Here is a 21603-nt window from a genome sequence, read left to right as displayed (position 1 = left end):
TCTGCTCTCTCCATCTCTCTCTCTCTCCTTGAATTGTCCTCTTGCCCTCCTCTCCCCTCCCCCTCTCTCTGACATCACCACCCCACTCTGTATCACTCACTGATTGTGTGTCCGTCTGTCTGTAGGCGATGTCCTACTAAGGGTCATGACCTCCGTATTGGCAAGGTCTGCTCCAGATTTACCCTTTGACTTCCTCCAGACAGTCCTTCCTGTGTCAAGCCAGTCTAGTGGGTCCGTACACTTGTATGAGCAACGTGTGCATGTGTGTCTCTGTTTGTGAAGGTGTGTGTGATGCACAAGGCCGGGTGTGTCTTCTTGAGTAAAATCATGATTTTTAGAGGATGAAATGCATAGCTGTGTCTCTGGATTGTACATTCCAATCAAGATCAAGGGATACTTTACCTTTTCGATAAGACGCAGCAAGGCAATGGATACAGCAATGTGCGGTATGATTAAGCCCTTACTCTATTATAGAATATGAAGTCATGCCTTGGTGTCTCGACCTCTTGTGGTTGGTATGAGTCATGAGAGTTTGTGTAGTAAAAATAAATAAAAGTCCATTCATTTGTTGCCAGGTGGTTATTTTCCAGAATGTCTGTTTTTTGAACCCCCCCCACCCCCCTTCACCCACATACTGGAAGGAGTTAAGCATTCTGGATTTTATACATCAGTCTTCCTTATAAGATCTCATTATCAGTGGTGGAAAAAGTACCCAATTGTCATAATTGAGTAAAAGTAAAGATTGGTGGTCCTCTGTAGCTCAGCTGGTAGAGCATGGCGCTTGTAACGCCAGGGTAGTGGGTTTGATCCCCAGGACCACCCATATGTAAAAATGTATGCACACATGACTGTAAGTCGCTTTGGATAAAAGCATCTGCTAAATGGCATATTATATTATTATATTATATTCCATATTAATTACTCAAGTGAAAGTCACCCAGTAAAATACTACTTGAGTAAAAGTCAAAGTATTTGGTTTTAAATGTACTTAAGTATCAAAAGTAAATGTAATTGCAAAAATGTACTTAAGTATTAAAAGTATAAATCATTTCAAATTGCTTATGTTAAGCAAACCAGACGGTACAATTATCTGTTTTTTTAATGTATGGATAGCAAGGGTCACACTACAACATGCAGACATAATTTACAAGCGAAGCATTTATGTTTAGTGAGTGCCGGATCAGAGGCAGTAGGGATGACCAGGGATGTTCTCTTGATAAGTGCGTGAATTGGACAATTTTCCTGTCCTGCTAAGCATTCAAAATGTAACAAGTACTTTTCGGTGTCAGGGAAAATGTATGGAGTAAAAAGTACATAATATTCTTTAGGAATGTAGTGAAATAAAAGTTGTGAAAAATATAAATAGTAAAGTACAGATACCCTAAAAAATGACTTAAGTAGTACTTTCAAGTATTTTACATCACTGCTCATTATTACATCAAATGAGACTATGGCAGTCTACTTGTATGTAGTCCATGCGGTCATTTAATTTTTTTCTTAACACCTTTGTGTAAACAGTTATAACATCAATGACAGCAACACTCAAGGACAAAGCCTAGATCAGGGGTACTCCAATACTATTTGAGAATGTCCGGTCACACACATTTTTTTAGGTTGCAAAGGTCCAAATGGATATTGTAATTTTTCACCATAGTAACAAACCCTCACCGTTCACCCCATGCGACCCCAAACTTTTGTTGGCGGAGAGAACATTTTGCAGTTTTAAAGCTCATTTTCTGCAATTCTACGCATTTTGCCCTGTCTTTTGTGTGTTCATGATACCTGAGGGACTCAAAATCAATGGGGTCCCCCTGGGTGTCGAGGCCATAGACAGTCAAAAAAAAAACAGGTAGAGGGCCCTGGGCATGTAATCTGGCCATGATAACTACAATATTTAGATAGCTGGTTATTTACCTACCTAGCTAGCATGGGCTAGTTGATCAACTGGACATTTCTGACAGGTCTGTCAGTGAATGAAATGACGAGAGGAAAACTGCACGTTGCGCATTCCACTATTACAATTCTCAACAGCAGTATGTTAAAAGCCAGATTTTTTACGTAACATACAGTACCAATCAAAAGTTTGGACACACCTACTCATTCAAGGGTTTTTCTTTATTTGGACTATTTTCTACATTGTAGAATAATAGTGAAGACATCAAAACTATGAAATAACACACATGGAATCATGTAGTAACCAAAAAAGTGTTAAACACATCTAAATATACAGTTGAAGTCGGAAGTTTACATACTCCTTAGCTAAATACATTTAAACTCAGTTTTTCACAATTCCTGACATTTAATCCTAGTAAGAATTCCCTGTCTTAGGTCAGTTAGGATCACCACTTTATTTTAAGAATGTGAAATGTCAGAATAATAGTAGAGAGAATGATTTATTTAAGCTTTTATTTCTTTCATCACATTCCCAGTGGGTGTGAAGTTTACATACACTCAATTAGTATTTGGTAGCATTGCCTTTAAATTGTTTAACTTGGGTCAAACATTTTAGGTAGCCTTCCACAAGCTTCCCACAATAAGTTGGGTGAATTTTGGCCCATTCCTCCTGACAGAGCTTGTGTAACTGAGTCAGGTCTGTAGGCCTCCTTGCTCACACACGCTTTTTCAGTTCTGCCCACAAATGTTCTATAGGATTGAGGTCATGGCTTTGTGATGGCCACTCCAATACCTTGACTCTTCGGCTTGCAAGCTACCCCCTTTTTCCTCCAAACATAACGATGGTCATTATGGCCAAACAGTTCTATTTCTGTTTCATCAGACCAGGAAGTACGATCTTTGTCCCCATGTGCAGTTGCAAACTGTAGTCTGGCTTTTTTATGGCGGTTTTGGAGCAGTGGCTTCTTCCTTGCTGAGCGCCCTTTCAGGTTATGTCGATATAGGACTTGTTTTACTGTGGATATAGATACTTTTGTACCTGTTTCCTCCAGCATCTTCACAAGGTCCTTTGCCATTGTTCTGGGATTGATTTGCACTTTTCGCACCAAAGTATGTTCATCTCTAGGAGACAGAACGCGTCTCCTTCCTGAGCGGTATGACGGCTGCATGGTCCCATGGTGTTTATACTTGCGTACTATTGTTTGTACAGATGAACGTGGTACCTTCAGGCGTTTGGTAATTGCTCCCAAGGATGAACCAGACTTGTGGAGGTCTACCATTTTTTTTCTGAGGTCTTGGCTGATTTCTTTTGATTTTCCCATGATGTCAAGCAAGTTTGAAGGTAGGCCTCGAAATACATCCACAGGTACACCTCCAATTGACTCAAATGATGTCAATTAGCCTATCAGAAGCTTCTAAAGCCATGACATCATTTTCTGGAATTTTCCAAGCTGTTTAAAGGCACAGTCAACTTAGTGTATGTAAACTTCTGACCCACTGGAATTGTGATACAGTGAATTATAAGTGAAATAATCTGTCTGTAAACAATTGTTAGAAGAATTACTTGTGTCATGCACAAAGTAGATGTCCTAACCGACTTGCCAAAACTATAGTTTGTTAACAAGACATTTGTGGAGTGGTTGAAAAACAAGTTTTAATGACTCCAACATAAGTGTATGTAAACTTCCGACTTCAACTGTATTTTATGTTTGAGATTCTTCAAATAGCCACCCTTTGCCTTGATGACAGCTTTGCACACTCTTGGCATTCTCTCAACCAGCTTCACCTGGAATGCTTTTCCAACAGTCTTGAAGGAGTTCCAACATATGCTGAGCACTTGTTGGCTGCTTTTCCTTCAGTCTGCCGTCCGACTCATCTCAAACCATCTCAACTGGGTTGATGTCGGGGGATTGTGGAGGCCAGGTCATCTGATGCAGCACTCCATCACTCTGCTTCTTGGTAAAATAGTCCTTACACAGCCTGGAGCTGTGTTGGGTCATTGTCCTGTTGAAAAAAAATTATAGTCCCATTAAGCCCAAACCAGATGGGATGTCGTATCGCTGCAGAATGATGTGGTAGCCATGCTGGTTAAGTGTGCCTTGAATTCTAAATAAATCACTGACAGTGTCACCAGCAAAGCACCATCACACCTCCTCCTCCATGCTTTACGGTGGGAACTACACATGCAGAGTTCATTCGTTCACCCACACCGCGTCTCACAAAGACTTGTGTTTCTTGGCACAAGCAAGTCTTTTCTTATTGGTGTCCTTTAGTAGTGGTTTCTTTGCAGCAATCCGACCATGAAGGCCTGATTCACAAAGTCCCATCTGAACAGTTGATGTTGAGATGTGTCTGTTACTTGAACTCTGTGAAGCATTTATTTGGGCGGCAATTTCTGAGGCTGATAACTCTAATTAACTTATCCTCAGCAGCAGAGGTAACTCTGGGTCTTCCATTCCTGTGGCGGTCCTCATGAGAGCCAGTTTCATCATAGCGCTTGATGGTTTTTGCGACTGCACTTGAAGAAACTTTCAAAGTTCTTGACATTTTCTGTATTGACTGACCTTCATGTCTTAAAGTAATGATGGACTTTCTCTTTGGTCATTTCTCTTTGCTTATTTGAGCTGTTCTTGCCATAATATGGACTTGGTCTTTTACTAAATAGGGCTATCTCCTGTATACCTCCCCTACCTTGTCACAACACAACTGATTGGCTCACACATATTAAGAAGGCTGACCTGTTAATTGAAATTCATTCCAGGTGAGTACCTCATGAAGCTGGTTGAGAGAATGCCAAGAGTGTGCAAAGCTGTCATCAAGGCAAAGAGTGACTATTTGAAGAATCTCAAATATATAATATATTTAGATTTGTTTAACACTTTTTTGGTTACTACATGATTCCATATGTGTTATTTGATAGTTTTGATGTCTTCACTATTATTCTACAATGTAAAAAATAGAAAAAATAAAGAAAAACCCTTGAATGAGTAGGTGTGTCCAAACTTTTGACTGGTAGTGTATATTCATTTATTGACTTTAGTTGGGACCCGCAGTCCATATTGACCCTGTTCTGGGTCCAGATCCGGACCACTGTCCGCCTATTTAATATGGCTGGCCTAGATGCCATCACAACCTCTTCTGATAAAATTAAATGCACAATTGGTCACATATCTCCTCGCTCATCAATTCATCCTTGTCCGCTGGCTATGTCCCTTCCATCTTCAAGAAAGCGAGAGTTGCACCCCTCCTCAAAAAACCTACACTTGATCCCTCTGATGTCAACAACTACAGACCAGTATCCCTTCTTTCTTTTCTCTCCAAAACTCTTGAGCGTGTCGTCTATAGCCAACTCTCCTGCTATCTCTCTCAGAATGACCTTCTTGATCCAAACCAGTCAGGTTTCAAGACTAGTCATTCAACTGAGACTGCTCTTCTCTGTGTCACGGAGGCTCTCCGCACTGCTAAAGCTAACTCTTTCTCCTCTGCTCTCATCCTTCTAGACCTATCTGCTGCCTTTGATACTGTGAACCATCAGATCCTCCTCTCCACCCTCTCTGAGTTGGGCATCTCCGGCGCGGCTCACTCTTGGATTGTGTCCTACCTGACAGGTCGCTCCTACCAGGTGGCGTGGTGAGAATCTGTCTCCGCACCACGTGCTCTCACTACTGGTGTTCCCCAGGGCTCAGTTCTAGGCCCTCTCCCATTCTCTCTATACACCAAGTCACTTGGCTCTGTCATATCCTCACATGGTCTCTCCTATCATTGCTACGCAGACGACACACAATTAATCTTCTCCTTTCCCCCTTCTGATAACCAGGTGGCGAATCACATCTCTGCATGTCTCGCAGACATATCAGTGTGGATGTCGGATCACCACCTCAAGCTGAACCTCGGCAAGACGGAGCTGCTCTTCCTCTCGGGGAAGGACTGCCCGCTCCATGATCTCGCCATCACGGTTGACAACTCCGTTGTGTCCTCCTCCCAGAGTGCAAAGAACCTTGGCGTGACCCTGGACAACACCCTGTCGTTCTCCGCTAACATCAAAGCGGTGACCCGATCCTGTAGGTTTATGCTCTACAACATTCAAAGAGTACGACCCTACCTTACACAGGAAGCGGCACAGGTCCTAATCCAGGCACTTGTCATCTCCCGTATGGATTACTGCAACTCGCTGTTGGCTGGGCTCCCTGCCTGTGCCATTAAACCCCTAAAACTCATCCAGAACGCTGCAGCCCGTCTGGTGTTCAACCTTCCCAAGTTCTCTCACGTCACCCCGCTCCTCCGCACACTCAACTGGTTTCCAGTTGAAGCTCGCATCTGCTACAAGACCATGGTGCTTGCCTACGCAGCTGTAAGGGGAACGGCACCTCCTTACCTTCAGGCTCTGATCAGTCCCTATACCCAAACGAGGGCATTGCGTTCTTCCACCTCTGGCCTGCTGGTCCCCCTACCTCTGCGGAAGCACAGTTCCCGCTCAGCCCAGTCAAAACTGTTTGCTGCTCTGGCACCCCAATGGTAGAACAAGCTCCCTCACGACGCCAGGACAGCGGAGTCACTGACCACTTTCCGGAGACACTTGAAACCCTACCTCTTTAAGGAATACCTGGGATAGTATAAAAGTAATCCTTCTACCCCCCCCCTACCCCACCCCCACAAAATATAAAATAATAATAATAATAATAATAATAATAAATATATATTACTTTTTTTTATATATATATAAAACAAATGAAAATTCAAAATATACTCTAGAAATCAAAAATTCAAAAATTCAAGATAAAAAAAAAATGTTATGTGTAAAGTGGTTGTCCCACTGGCTATCATAAGGTGAATGCAGCAATTTGTAAGTCGCTCTGGATAAGAGCGCCTGCTAAATGACGTAAATGTACATGTAAATATATCTATAACTACAAATGTAACCCTTCCGATGTAGTTTTTTCTGATAGCTATCCTGATTCTAGCACACTAGCTCTCATTCCAAGAAGTGTCTTCTTGACCCCTGGGTCCTTTACCTTTAGGTTTACAGTCTCAGCCTCTTGATCAGCACCAGTGGGTAAAGTCCGCCTCTGGGGCAGATTATTAACCTGGCTAATCTGGTCCCCTCTATCCCCATAAAATGGGCTGCACTTCTCCTGTATAGGGCTGAGGTCACACGTGTTGAGGTGAGAGAGCACAGAGAGAAGCACCCTTACCCAACAATCCATCACAAGGACCTGATGAAGCAGATGCAGCACACAGAGACACAACCAGACCACAAGGTAAACTCTTAATTTACTAGCATTTCAATACATTGATGCGTTAAGTTTTGTTGTTAATGTTTGTAAGTATACATTATCTGGCCTGACAAGATCATGATTATGGGATGATTGAGTTCACGTGTGGTGTGTAGGTCATGTGTGGTGTGCTATGGTTTTCTTTCTGTCAAGTGTAAAGTTGAGCTTGTTCGGTTATCCTGTTACTTCATTATATTCCCACAGTGTTTCTGTTTACTTTTGGGGTGAAATGACCCTGTGGGAAAAACTGTTTACCATGCTCAGACTAGGGTCCTTACTGCCATGATGTCTGACTGACTAACAACTGAACTTGTGGAGGTTCTGGATTGATATCTGAAACAACGCTTTTGCAGGGTATTTGTGGCTATTGACACGGGGCAGACACAATACCTCATGGACACAAACAAACAAATGTGGATACACTGAATTGTGTTTTACTTCCATGGTGTATGAGAGCCTTTGTCATCGATTATTCCCAGTGGTTGAACACGTCTCTCTGCGTTCAAGATTTGTGTATGCCAAGTTGCCAACCCAATCCAAAATCAGTTTAGATGTGTGAATGTCTCCCTCAGACTCATGATGTCCAGAGTCAGACAGAGGAACAGGAGCAGGGTGCTGAGGGGGGGAAACTGGCTGCAGAGGAGCAGCAGCAGAAACAGCAGCCAGGCTTTGACATGATCTACACCATAGAGGATGTCCCGCCTTGGTACCTCTGCATTCTACTGGGCCTCCAGGTACACACATACACTTTCTTTCACACACACCTTGTTTTCATGAATGGTTTCATCAATAGACTCCACCTTCCTCTTGCTCTTTTGTGTGCTCTCTTTTCCCATATGTCTCTCGCCCCACTCTCTTTCTTTCTTCGTCTTTGATCGCAGCACTACCTGACGTGTTTTAGCGGGACCATTGCTGTGCCCTTCCTGCTAGCGGAGGCCATGTGTGTGGGAAAGGACCAGTACACAGTCAGTCAGCTGGTGGGAACCATCTTCACCTGCGTGGGAATCACCACGCTTATACAAACCACCTTTGGAGTCAGGTGTGTGTGTGTGTGTGTGTGTGTGTGTGTGTGTGTGTGCATGTGTGTACATGTGTATGTCGGCTAATGCTTATCATGCACCCGTGTTTCATCTTCGATTTGTAGGTTACCTCTTTTCCAGGCCAGTGCTTTTGCTTTCCTCATCCCTGCTCAAGCCATCCTAGGGCTTGATAGATGGAAATGTCCCTCTGAAGGTGCGTCCCTCAATCCCAACCTGTGTGAAAAGAATAGGGCCCAGTCACAGACAGAACCTCACTAATGGGCTGTTGTGTCTGTCTGTCTTTCCACAGAGGAGATCTATGGGGACTGGAGTCTTCCTCTGAACACCTCCCACATCTGGCACCCAAGGATGAGAGAGGTACTTCCTGCTTCTTGTCAGTGGGCCTCCATCTTGTGGTCCATCCTTCTGAACTATAGCATCTCTCACTTTGATTGACATTATCTGAGACATCATGTAGACCTAACTAGGATCCATCGTTTTTCCTGGTCAGGTCGCATGGTGGTCCTCCACATAGGCTGCTGCTACTGTCAATGATCTATTCTGTTGCCTAGTCACTTTACCCCTACCTATATGTACATAGCTACCTCAATTACCTCGTAGCCCTGCACATCAACTCGGTACTGATGCTCCCAGTATATACAGTGCATTCGGAAAGTATTCAGACCCCTTGACTTTTTCCAAATTTTGTTACGTTACTGCTTTATTCTAAAATGTATTAAATAAATAAAAATCATTATCAATCTACACACAATACCCCATAATGACAAAGTGAAAACAGGTTTTTAGAAATCTTTGCAAAGTTATAAAAAATTAAAAACCGAAATACCTTATTTACATAAGTATTCAGACCCTTTGCTATGAGACTCGAAATTGAGCTCAGGTGCATCCTGTTTCCATTGATCATCCTTGAGATGTTTCTACAACTTGATTGGAGTCCACCTGTGGTATATTCAATTGATTGGACATGATTTGGAAAGGCACACACCTGTCTATATAAGGTCCCACAGTTGACAGTACATGTCAGAGCAAAAACCAAGCCATGAGGTCAAAGGAATTTTCCGTAGAGCTCCGAGACAGGATTGTGTCCAGGCACAGATCTGGGGAAGGGGACCAAAAAATGTCTGCAGTATTGAAGGTCCCCAAGAACACAGTGGCCTCCATCATTCTTAAATGGAAGAAGTTTGGAACCACCAAGAATCTTCTAAGAGCTGGCCGCCTGGAAAAACTGAGCAATCGGGGGAGAAGGGCCTTGGTCAGTGAGGTGACCAAGAACTCGATGGTCAGTCTGACAGAGCTCCAGAGTTCTCTGTGGAGATGGGAGAACCTTCCAGAAGGACAACCATCTCTGCAGCACTCCACCAATCAAAGTACAGAGAGATCCTTGATGAAAACCTGCTCCAGAGTGCTCAGGACATCAGGACAACAACCCTAAGCACATAGCCAAGACAACGCAGGAGTGGTTTCGGGACAAGTCTCTGAATGTCCTTGAGAGGCTCAGCAAGAGCCCGGACTTGAACCCGATCGAACATCTCTGGAGAGACCTGAAAATAGCTGTGCAGCAATGCTCCCCATCCAACCTGAATACAGGTACTCCCCAAATACAGGTATGCCAAGCTTGTAACCCAATTAGACTCAAGTCTGTAATCGCTGCCAAAGGTGCTTCAACAAAATACTGAGTAAAGGTTCTGAATACATATGTAAATATCATATTTCCGGGGGGGGTGGTTTATACATTTGCAAAAATGTATAAAAACCTGTTTTTACTTTGTCATTATGAGGTATTGTGTGTAGATTGATGAGGGGAAAAAACAATTGAATCCATTTTAGAATAAGGCTGTAACGTAACAAAATGTCTAAAATGTCAAGGGGTCTAAATACTTTCCACGCACTGTAGCCATGTTACTTTTACTAGTTATTGTTATTTATTAATTCTGTGTATTTATTCCTTGTGTCACTATTTCTATTTTTATTTAATTTTTTATCTTTAACTCTGCATTGTTGGAAAAGGACCCGTAAGTAAGCATTTCACTGTTAGCCTACACTTGTTGTTTATGAAGCATGTGACAAATAACATTTGATTTGATTTGACATATCTAATGATAATAACAGTCGGTCTCTCTCCGCTGTAGATCCAGGGTGCCATCATAGCATCCAGTGCCGTGGAGGTGGTTATCGGGCTGGTGGGTCTCCCTGGTATCCTGCTGGACTACATTGGGCCCTTGACCGTCACCCCCACCGTGTCCCTCATCGGCCTGTCTGTCTTCCAGACCGCTGGGGACAGAGCCGGCTCTCACTGGGGCCTCTCAGCACTGTAAGAGCACAATTCATCCTCTGTCTATTGAATTCACTCCTTCTCTGTAATGTATCCTCCTACCTGATTTCCCTCTGCTCTTTCCATCTGATCCTCTTCACTCATGCGTACACTTGAGATCCAACAATGTTTTCTGAGTTGTATTACTCTCTAGGCCTAAGGCATGTTTTTCTTACCTCTGTTCCTCGCTTCTATAGTAGAAATTGATTACTTCGACTAGGACTTGTGACTCTTTATTGTTTTAAATCCAAGGTCATTGAAGCTATTGAATTTAATCACATACTATTAACGTAGCCCTTCACACTCGTACCCATATACAGGTTGAAAATGCAGATTTGGGCACTGATAAACGCCTAAATTGGAACACAGTGGCTGCACAGTAATGTGCTGTACATGACGTCAGAGCTCTGGCTCTACGCTTCCCAGCACTTCCCGGTAATTGGGCAACATTTGCAAATTTTTTGTTGTCTGAGTGAGGGAAATGCTGTACATTAAGATGAGTGTATGTATTTTGAAAGATAAGACGTTGAGGGTTATAATAGATACCGCTTTGATGTCATAAAAGCTGTGAGTCCAAATGTGCACTTCACATTTCCAAATCATAAAACTCATGTCTTATAAAGTACAGTGTCAACGTTTATGATCACTGTGCTTGATGTACCCTGGCGTCATACCCTGGGTTGTTCTGAACAGAATGAGCCTATGTTTGTTTATTGTGAAGAAGATTAGCCGCGGCACACACACACCTGAATGCACTCATGGCTCCTTTCAATGCACAGCAAAATTACGATCTGTTTCTCTGAATTGCCTTGTGAACGCCTAATACTGTAAGATCGTATTTTATAACTTAGCTAGTCATGTTTGCAATAGAACAAGCTTTCAAATCATGCCCACCTGACCCAGATTGGGATGTATAATGGACCGGTTTTGGATCACGTAAACAACAGTAATTGTGTGATTGCAGGGTTGTGTTCCTAACGAGTGTGCTTGTCTCACCTTTGGTCTAATAATTTTCCCATTATCTCCAAACTGTTCCCTTTCAATTGCTACCATGGTTATGCATTTCATATTTATTCTGTAAGAAACATTTCATTTTAGCCTTATCCATATAGGCAATTCCCACAAGTGTAAAGGGTTAATGACCTTTTCCCTGTTTGATGTCTTTGATTGGGTTATGTTGTAGCTATATCACTGCCTAACTGATCCTCTGTCTCTCCCCAGGTGCATCTTCCTCATTGTGCTGTTTGCTCAGTACCTGAGGAACTGGTCTTTCCCTCTCCTCACCTACAACAGGAAGAAAGGCTTCAGCACCGTCAGGTTCCAGATCTTTAAGATGTTCCCGGTTAGAACCAACAAACCACACATTTGTCTCACAGGGATGTTAAAAAGTCCTCCGATTCATACTAATCAGATGTTCCCATGTGGGGCATGAACTAATATTCATCAAATACACCAAGCTATTCATTCACAGCACTTATCATGTCATCCCAATCTTGAAAGGTATAATAAAGTCTCATTTTAGGCAGAATATATTGCATTTCCCTCGGTGTTACTGCCTTAATCAGTGCTGCCAGCCAGGTCATGGGGACACTGTCAAGGCCAGGCTATAGAAATGACTCACTGTGATAGATAGACACAGACCATGGGTAATTTCACCATAATGTTAATGCAAAGTATTAGCTTCCTGATGAAAAGGGCTGTAAGAATAGGTCTACATAATAAGCTCTATGATTACGTTGTATGATACAGTGGGGGAAAAAAGTCTTTAGTCAGCCACCAATTGTGCAAGTTCTCCCACTTAAAAAGATGAGAGAGGCCTGTAATTTTCATCATAGGTACAACTATGACAGACAAAATGAGAATTTTTTTCTCCAGAAAATCACATTGTAGGATTTTTTATGAATTTATTTGCAAATTATGTTGGAAAATAAGTATTTGGTCAATAACAAAAGTTTCTCAATACTTTGTTATATACCCTTTGTTGGCAATGACACAGGTCAAACGTTTTCTGTAAGTCTTCACAAGGTTTTCACACACTGTTGCTGGTATTTTGGCCCATTCCTCCATGCAGATCTCCTCTAGAGCAGTGATGTTTTGGGGCTGTCACTGGGCAACACGGACTTTCAACTCCCTCCAAAGATTTTCTATGGGGTTGAGATCTGGAGACTGGCTAGGCCACTCCAGGACCTTGAAATGCTTCTTACGAAGCCACTCCTTCGTTGCTCGGGCGGTGTGTTTGGGATCATTGTCATGCTGAAAGACCCAGCCACGTTTCATCTTCAATGCCCTTGCTGATGGAAGGAGGTTTTCACTCAAAATCTCACGATACATGTCCCCATTCATTCTTTCCTTTACACGGATCAGTCGTCCTGGTCCCTTTGCAGAAAAACAGCCCCAAAGCATGATGCTTCCACCCCCATGCTTCACAGTAGGTATGGTGTTCTTTGGATGCAACTCAGCATTCTTTGTCCTCCAAACACGACGAGTTGAGTTTTTACCAAAAAGTTATATTTTGGTTTCATCTGACCATATGACATTCTCCCAATCCTCTTCTGGATCATCCAAATGATCTCTAGCAAACTTCAGACGGGCCTGGACATGTACTGGCTTAAGCAGGGGGACACGTCTGGCACTGCAGGATTTGAGTCCCTGGCGGCGTAGTGTGTTACTGATGGTAGGCTTTGTTACTTTGGTCCCAGCTCTCTGCAGGTCATTCACTAGGTCCCCCCGTGTGGTTCTGGGATTTTTGCTCACCGTTCTTGTGATCATTTTGATCCCACGGGGTGAGATCTAGCGTGGAGCCCCAGATCGAGGGAGATTATCAGTGGTCTTGTATGTCTTCCATTTCCTAATAATTGCTCCCACAGTTGATTTCTTCAAACCAAGCTGCTTACCTATTGCAGATTCAGTCTTCCCAGCCTGGTGCAGGTCTACAATTTTGTTTCTGGTGTCCTTTGACAGCTCTTTGGTCTTGGCCATAGTGGAGTTTGGAGTGTGACTGTTTGAGGTTGTGGACAGGTGTCTTTTATACTGATAACAAGTTCAAACAGGTGCCATTAATACAGGTAACGAGTGGAGGACAGAGGAGCCTCTTAAAGAAGAAGTTACAGGTCTGTGAGAGCCAGAAATCTTGCTTGTTTGTAGGTGACCAAATACTTATTTTCCACCATAATTTGCAAATAAATTCATAAAAAATCCTACAATGTGATTTTTTTTCTCAATTTGTCTGTCATAGTTGACGTGTACCTATGATGAAAATTACAGGCCTCTCTCATCTTTTTAAGTGGGAGAACTTGCACAATTGGTGGCTGACTAAATACTTTTTTCCCCCACTGTATGTCATGCTGTTCCCCTTCTCTGTTTAGATCATCATGGCCATCATGTTGGTGTGGCTTCTGTGTTACATCCTGACCCTGACCGACGTGCTGCCCAGTGACCCCAGCCAGTACGGACAGAAGGCACGCACCGACGCCCGTGGTGACATCATGACCCTCTCCCCCTGGTTCCGCGTCCCCTACCCCTGTAAGAGGCCAGCCTTACCGCCATTGTGTCTCACAATGTGGCAGTTTGGACACATGAGCTAGATCAAGGGTCAAGTTAAGAGAGTGGATGTCACTGGCCATTTATGATCAACTTTAGAATGGCCTTATACAGTTGAAGTCGGAAGTTTACATACACCTTAGCGAAATACATTTAAACTCAGCTTTTCACAATTCCTGACATTTAATCCTAGTAGGTCAGTTAGGATCACCACTTTATTTAAAAAATTTGAAATGTCAGAATAATAGTAGAGAGAATAATTTATTTCAGCTTTCATTTCTTTCATCACATTCCCAGTGGGTCAGAAGTTTACATACACTCAATTATTATTTGGTAGCATTGCCTTTAAATTGTTTAACTTGGGTCAAACATTTCGGTTAGCCTTCCACAAGATTCCCACAATAAGTTGGGTGAATTTTGGCCCATTCCTCCTGACAGAGCTTGTGTAACTGAGTCAGGTTTGTGGGCCTCCTTGCTCGCACACGCTTTTTCAGTTCTGCCCACACATTTTCTATAGGATTGAGGTCAGGGCTTTGTGATGGCCACTCCAATACCTTGACTTTATTGTCCTTAAGACATTTTGCCACAACTTTGGAAGTATGCTTGGTGTCATTGTCCATTTGGAAGACCCATTTGCAACCAAGCTTTAACTTCCTGACTGATGTCTTGAGATGTTGCTTCAATATATCCACATAATTTTCCTTCCTCATGATGCCATCTATATTGTGAAGTGCACCATTCCCTCCTGCAGCAAAGCACCCACACAGCATGATGCTGCCACCCCCGTGCTTCACGGTTGGGATGGTGTTCTTCGGCTTGCAAACTACCCCCTTTTTCCTCCAAACATAACGATGGTCATTATGGCCAAACAGTTCTATTTCTGTTTCATCAGACCAAGAAGTACGATCTTTGTCCCCATGTGCAGTTGCAAACCGTAGTCTGGCTTTTTTATGGCGGTTTTGGAGCAGTGGCTTCTTCCTTGCTGAGCGGCCTTTCAGGTTATGTCGATATAGGACTCGTTTTACTGTGAATATAGATACTTTTGTACCTGTTTCCTCCAGCATCTTCACAAGGTCCTTTGCTGTTGTTCTGGGATTGATTTGCACTTTTCGCACCAAAGTACGTTCATCTCTAGGAGATAGAACGCGTCTCCTTCCTGAGCGGTATGACGGCTGCGTGGTCCCATGGTGTTTATACTTGCGTACTATTGTTTGTACAGATGAACGTGGTAACTTCAGGCATTTGGAAGTTTCTCCCAAGGATGAACCAGACTTGTGGAGGTCTACCATTTTTTTTCTGAGGTCTTGGCTGATTTCTTTTGATTTTCCCATGATGTCAAGCAAAGAGGCACTGAGTTTGAAGGTAAACCTTGAAATACATCCACAGGTACACCTCCAATTGACTCAAATTATGTCAATTAGCCTATCAGAAGCTTCTAAAGCCATGACATCATTTTCTGGATTTTTCCAAGCTGTTTAAAGGCACAGTCAACTTAGTGTATGTAAACTTCTGACCCACTGGAATTGTGATACAGTGAATTATAAGTGAAATAATCTGACTGTAAACAATTGTTAGAAGAATTACTTGTGTCATGCACAAAGTAGATGTCCTAACCGACTTGCCAAAACTATAGTTTGTTAACAAGAAGTGGTTGAAAAATGAGTTTTAATGACTCCAACTTAAGTGTATGTAAACTTCTGACTTCAACTGTATAACATTTTGAATGGTTTAAATGATCTGAGTTGTCATCCATTGCCATTGCCTCTTATCTTGCTGCGTAGGGGAATGATTCCGACTTGTTGTGTTTGTGTGTCCCTGAAAGGTCAGTGGGGGTTGCCCACAGTGACCATCGCCGGAGTGCTGGGCATGTTCAGTGCCACACTAGCTGGCATTGTAGAGTCTATCGGGGACTATTACGCCTGTGCTCGCCTCTCAGGGGCACCTCCGCCACCTGTCCATGCCATCAACAGGTGAGCATCAGTCTTCTACGCCAGAGTCTAGATTTCAGACACGGACCTAAGGCCCTGACATGAACCTATGTTTGAGAGTCCTCTATGGTCAAGCTTCAGTACCCTATTCTCTGTGTTGATGTATGTATGTGTCTGTATCATTCATTAACCTTCGTGTTATGTCTTTCCCATACTAGGGGTATCTTCACAGAGGGTGTGTGCTGTATTATAGCAGGACTGCTGGGTACAGGAAATGGCTCCACCTCCTCCAGTCCCAACATTGGAGTTCTGGGAATCACTAAGGTTAGGTTAGCCCCTCAGCCCCTCCCCAGTTTGTTTTCAGACATGATGTCTTTAATCTATTTACATAAAACACATGAGTGTACATATGTAATCTCAGATGTTGTATTTATGTCTAGTTCAAGTTGGAATCAGCAATAGTACAGTGCCTTGCAAAAGTATTCATCCCCCTTGGCGTTTCTCCTATTTTGTTGCATTACAACCTGTAATTTAAATGGATTCTTATTTGGATTTCATGTAATGGATATACCCAAAATAGTCCAAACTGGTGAAGTGAAATGAAAAAAATAACTTATTTCAAAAAATTATAAAAAATAAATAACGGAAAAGTGGTGTGTGCATATGTATTCACCCCCTTTGCTATGAAACCCCTAAATAAGATCTGGTGCAAGCAATTACTTTCAGAAGTCACATAATTAGTTAAATAAGTCCACCTGTGTGCAATCTTAGTGTCACATGATCTGTCACATGATCTCAGTATATATACACCTGTTCTGAAAGGCCACAGAGTCTGCAACACCACTAAGCAAGGGGCACCATGAAGACCAAGGAGCTCTCCAAACAGGTCAGGGACAAAGTTGTGGAGAAGTACAGATCAGGGTTGGGTTATGAAAATATACTACCGTTCAAAAGTTTGGGGTCACTTAGAAATTCCTTGTTTTCCATGAAAACATACATGAAATGAGTTTGAATAGGAAATGTAGTAATTGACAAGGTTAGAAATAATGATTTTTAATATAAATAATAATTGTGTCCTTCAAACTTTACTTTCGTCAAATAATCCTACATTTGCAGCAATTATAGCCTCTGGCATTCTAGTTGTCAATTTGTTGAGGTAATCTGAAGAGATTTCACCCCGTGCTTCCTGAAGCACCTCCCACAAGTTGGATTGGCTTGATGGGCGCTTCTTACGTACCATACAGTCAAGCTGCTCCCACAACTGCTCAATAGGGTTGAGATCCGGTGACTGTGCTGGCCACTCCATTATAGACAGAATACCAGATGACTGCTTCTTCCCTAAATAGTTATTGCATAGTTTGGAGCTGTTGTAGGAGGATATTGGCTCCAATCAAGCGCCGTCCACAGGGTATGGCATGGCGTTGCAAAATGGAGTGATAGCCTTCCTTCTTCAAGATCCCTTTTACCCTGTATAAATCTCCCACTTTACCACCACCAAAGCACCCCCAGACCATCACATTGCCTCCACCATGCTTGACAGATGGCATCAAGCACTCCTCCAGCATCTTTTCATTTGGTCTGCGTCTCACAAATGTTCTTCTTTGTGATACAAACACCTCAAACTTCAATTCGTCTGTCCATAACTTTTTTCCAATCTTCCTCTGTCCAGTGTTTGTGTTATTTTGCCCATCTTCATCTTTTCTTTTTATTGGCCAGTCTGAGATATGGCTTTTTCTTTGCAACTCTGCCTAGAAGGTCAGCATCCCGGAGTCACCTCTTCACTGTTGACGTTGAGACTGGTGTTTTGCGGGTACTATTTAATGAAGCTGCAAGTTGAGGACCTGTGAGGTTCCTGTTTATCAAACTAGACACTCTAATGTATTTGTCCTCTTGCTCAGTTGTGCACCGTGACCTCCCACTCCTCTTTCTATTCTGGTTAGAGCCAGTTTGCGCTGTTCTGTGAAGGGAGTAGTACACAGCCTTGTACAAGATTTTCAGTTTCTTGGCAATTTCTCGCATGGAATAGCCTTCATTTCTCAGAACAAGAATAGACTGACAAGTTTCAGAAGAAAGTTATTTGTTTCTTGCCATTTTGATTCTGTAATCGAACCCACAATTGCTGATGCTCCAGATACTCAACTAGTCTCAAGAAGGCCAGTTTTATTGCTTCTTTAATCAGCACAACAGTTTTCAGCTGTGCTAACATAATTGCAAAAGGGTTTTATAATGATCAATTAGCCTTTTAAAATGATAAACTTGGATTAGCAAACACAACGTGCCATTGGAACACAGGACTGATGGTTGCTGATAATGGGCCTCTGTACGCCTATGTATATATTCCATAAAAAATCAGCCGTTTCCATCTACAATAGCCATTTACAACATTAACAATGTCTACACTGTATTTCTGATCAATCTGATGTTATTTTAATGGACAAATGGACAAAATCTAAGTGACCCCAAACTTTTGAACGGTAGTGTATATCCGAAACTTTGAACATCCCACGGAGCACCATTAAATCCATTATTAAAAAATGGAAATAATATGGCACCACAACAAACCTGCCAAGAGAGGGCCGCCCACCAAAACTCATGGTCCAGGCAAGGAGGGCATTAATCAGAGAGGCAACAAAGACACCCCTGAAGGAGCTGCAAAGCTCCACAGCGGAGATTGGTGTATCTGTCCATAGGACCACTTTAAGCCGTACACTCCACAGAGCTGGGCTTTATGGAAGAGTGGCCAGAAAAAAGCCATTGGAATAGTTATGCACGCTCAAGTTTTCTGTTTATTTGTCTTATTTCTTATTTGTTTCACAATAAAAAATATTTTGCATCTTCAAAGTGGTAGACATGTTGTGTAAATCAAATGATACAAACCCCCCAAAAATCAATTTTAATTCCAGGTTGTAAGGCAACAAAATAGGAAAAATGCCAAGGGGAGTGAATACTTTCGCAAGCCACTGTATCTGTTTGAAACAGATAAAGCTTATTAACATGGTCTCTAGTGCAAGCCCTTTGCCACAATGGAAATCAATTGTTATTATTTCCACATAATTATTAACTAAGGGTCTACTCATCTTTACATATACTGGTATGTTAATCTAGTGTGGATGAATAATCAATGAACTGCAACTGATACTGGAGGTTGCACAGTTCACATTGAGTCATGTTGTACTATGTCCCTACACACAGGTGGGCAGCAGGAGAGTGGTGCAATACGGTGCAGCCATAATGTTCCTGTTAGGAACAGTGGGGAAATTCACTGCCCTCTTCGCATCGCTGCCTGACCCCATTCTAGGTGGCATGTTCTGCACCTTGTTCGGTGAGTCATTGGGAGAATCTCAATTGCATACATCACCAGAGGTCACCTCGTGTCCTCCCTTGAGAAGGACACGAGGGGAAAGGACACGAGGTGACCTCTGGTGACCTCTGGGTTTCTCCCACTGTGGTCTGTGACTTACTAAAACAGATTCCACACACAGCATCATCTCAGTCTCAGTCTCAGCCACCAGGGGGCAGTATGATCGCAGAAAGCTCACTATTTCAGAAGGGGGGTCATATTATGTTTCTAGCCAGAAACACGAATAATCAGTCAAAAATATGACAATAATAACCTTTTCAACCCCTCTGTTGTTTGTATTGACTATGCCCTGCAGGTATGATCACGGCTGTGGGCTTGTCCAACCTGCAGAGCGTAGACCTCAACTCCTCTAGGAATCTCTTTGTCCTCGGTTTCTCCATGTTCTTCGGTCTCATGCTGCCCAGTTACCTAGACTTGCACCCTGGCTGCATCAAAACAGGTGGGCTGCACATTTAAAAGGGTTTTATTGATAAGAAAAGACATCATAATCTGCTGAGGAAGTGTAGGAGGGGCTTTAGAAAGTTTAGAGTATGTGTACAGTTAGACTGGTATGCAGGTTTAGTATGGTTTTGCTGCTGGATATTATGTTGATGTTATGAATAATGATTAGGATCATTCATTTGTTAATAAATATTTCATTGCCCTCCTCAGGAGTTGCAGAGGTGGATCAAATCCTCACAGTGCTCCTAACCACTGAGATGTTTGTTGGAGGCTTTCTGGCGTTTGCGCTGGATAACACCATCCCAGGTATGCATGCTCTGTGAGAGTGCAACCTCATCTCATTAACAGATGTCAAATGTACAGAACCTCCTAGTCACCTCGTCACACACGGATCAAAGGGCTCCGTTGCTTTGTGTTTGTTTACGTGTCACCACGATATCACTATGGGACACATCAATCCTTCAATTTAGCGCAACTGTTGCCTGTAACTACCAATGTTTGTTTATGTGGCATTGTGTGTGTGTATGTTTTGTGCATGTACACTTGTGTGTGTGTGGTGTTAACAGGCACAAGGAAGGAGAGAGGGCTGTTGGACTGGAAGGCTGATGAGAGCAGTGGGGGAAGCTCAGCGAACATGCATACTACTTACGACTTCCCTATTGGAATGAGCTGCGTCAGGAAGATCAGCTGCCTGCGCTATCTCCCCATCTGCCCCAGCTTCCAAGGCTTCAGGCAGCGCAGACGGAAGGACAGCATGCAGGAAAACAAGGAGGATGAATTAAGAGAGAGGACTGAGAGTGTACGCATGGACACAACAATGAACTTGTCCTGCACCAAAGTATAGTAACAGTCCAATGATTCATCTTTATATTATTTTTATACTGAGCTGTGTTTTTCACAGCTATTTATTGTTTTGGACACTTACAGATATAATCGAGAAATTCAAGGTCTGCAATTGGAAATCAGGACCATGCACAATGATGGCGATGTTGTTTAATGGTGATGCATTGTTGTGACTGGAATATTATTTATTAGAGCACATTCCTCACCATTTATTTTGGTGGTTTGGTCTACCATCACCATTTTTATACTCACCACTACGTATTTACAGCGTCTTATGATTGATCTATGCTGAAGAACAAAGAGCCATATATTCAGAAGCATACTGACCCTTATGCTTGTATGTAGACTGTATCTGAAGAAGCAGAGACAACATTAGCAGTGTTTTTTTATTAAGTCTTTATTGTGTACAAAATGAACAAGTGATTATAGTGTATCTCATCTAATGATCTGAACACAAGCAAATCTGAGGTAATGCAAAACGGTTATGATATAAAATGAAAGTGTAATATATTAAAACATTCCTATTTTTGACTATGTAAAATGTTTGTTTACATTATTAAGGGATACAATAAAATGTTAAAACAGATTAGTGAGAGTAGAGCCGTCGATGAACATATTTACAATCTGACAAAAAACTGCTGTAAGAAAGAAAACCCACATGCTTCTAAGTCAAGTCAACATGGTAATTGTACTGTATTAGCTGAGAGAGACGGAACAACGACACTGCACAGATTGGAAGAAAAAAGGTGCAGACCAAGAGGCTAGCGTCTATTGATCTATCAAGGAAGTACAGGATCAGAATCTTTATGGCTGTTCAGTATTGATTTCAGCGTGACATGATGAAAGATGTTGAATTGAATTTCCCATCCACATTACAACCAGAGCCTTTGTCTGCCAGGGCCTCTGTCAATAGTGCCCATTTCAGTCTGCCCTGGCGATGAGTTTGTAATCTGATGACAGCTGCCCTCTCGGC

General features: G+C 42.5%; 1 protein-coding gene across 1 annotated transcript; it reads left to right on the top strand.

Annotated features, from left to right (window-relative positions):
• Positions 1-339: 339 nt before the first annotated feature.
• Positions 340-21216, top strand: LOC311136266 (solute carrier family 23 member 1-like). The gene is made up of 15 exons (XM_084170397.1): positions 340-446; positions 7034-7151; positions 7739-7900; positions 8048-8205; positions 8311-8399; positions 8496-8563; positions 10336-10517; positions 11739-11859; positions 13883-14039; positions 15880-16027; positions 16204-16309; positions 19178-19307; positions 19642-19785; positions 19998-20093; positions 20354-21216. Exons 2-15 carry the CDS (start codon positions 7110-7112, stop codon positions 20629-20631), a joined length of 1881 nt encoding a protein of 626 aa, XP_084026523.1. The 5' UTR covers positions 340-446; positions 7034-7109; the 3' UTR covers positions 20632-21216.
• The last annotated feature ends 387 nt before the right edge of the window (positions 21217-21603 follow it).

The sequence above is a fragment of the Coregonus lavaretus genome (assembly GCF_964263955.1).
Source record: "Coregonus lavaretus genome assembly, chromosome: 10".
NCBI lineage: Eukaryota > Metazoa > Chordata > Actinopteri > Salmoniformes > Salmonidae > Coregonus > Coregonus lavaretus.
This window is presented reverse-complemented; position numbering and strand designations above follow the sequence as displayed.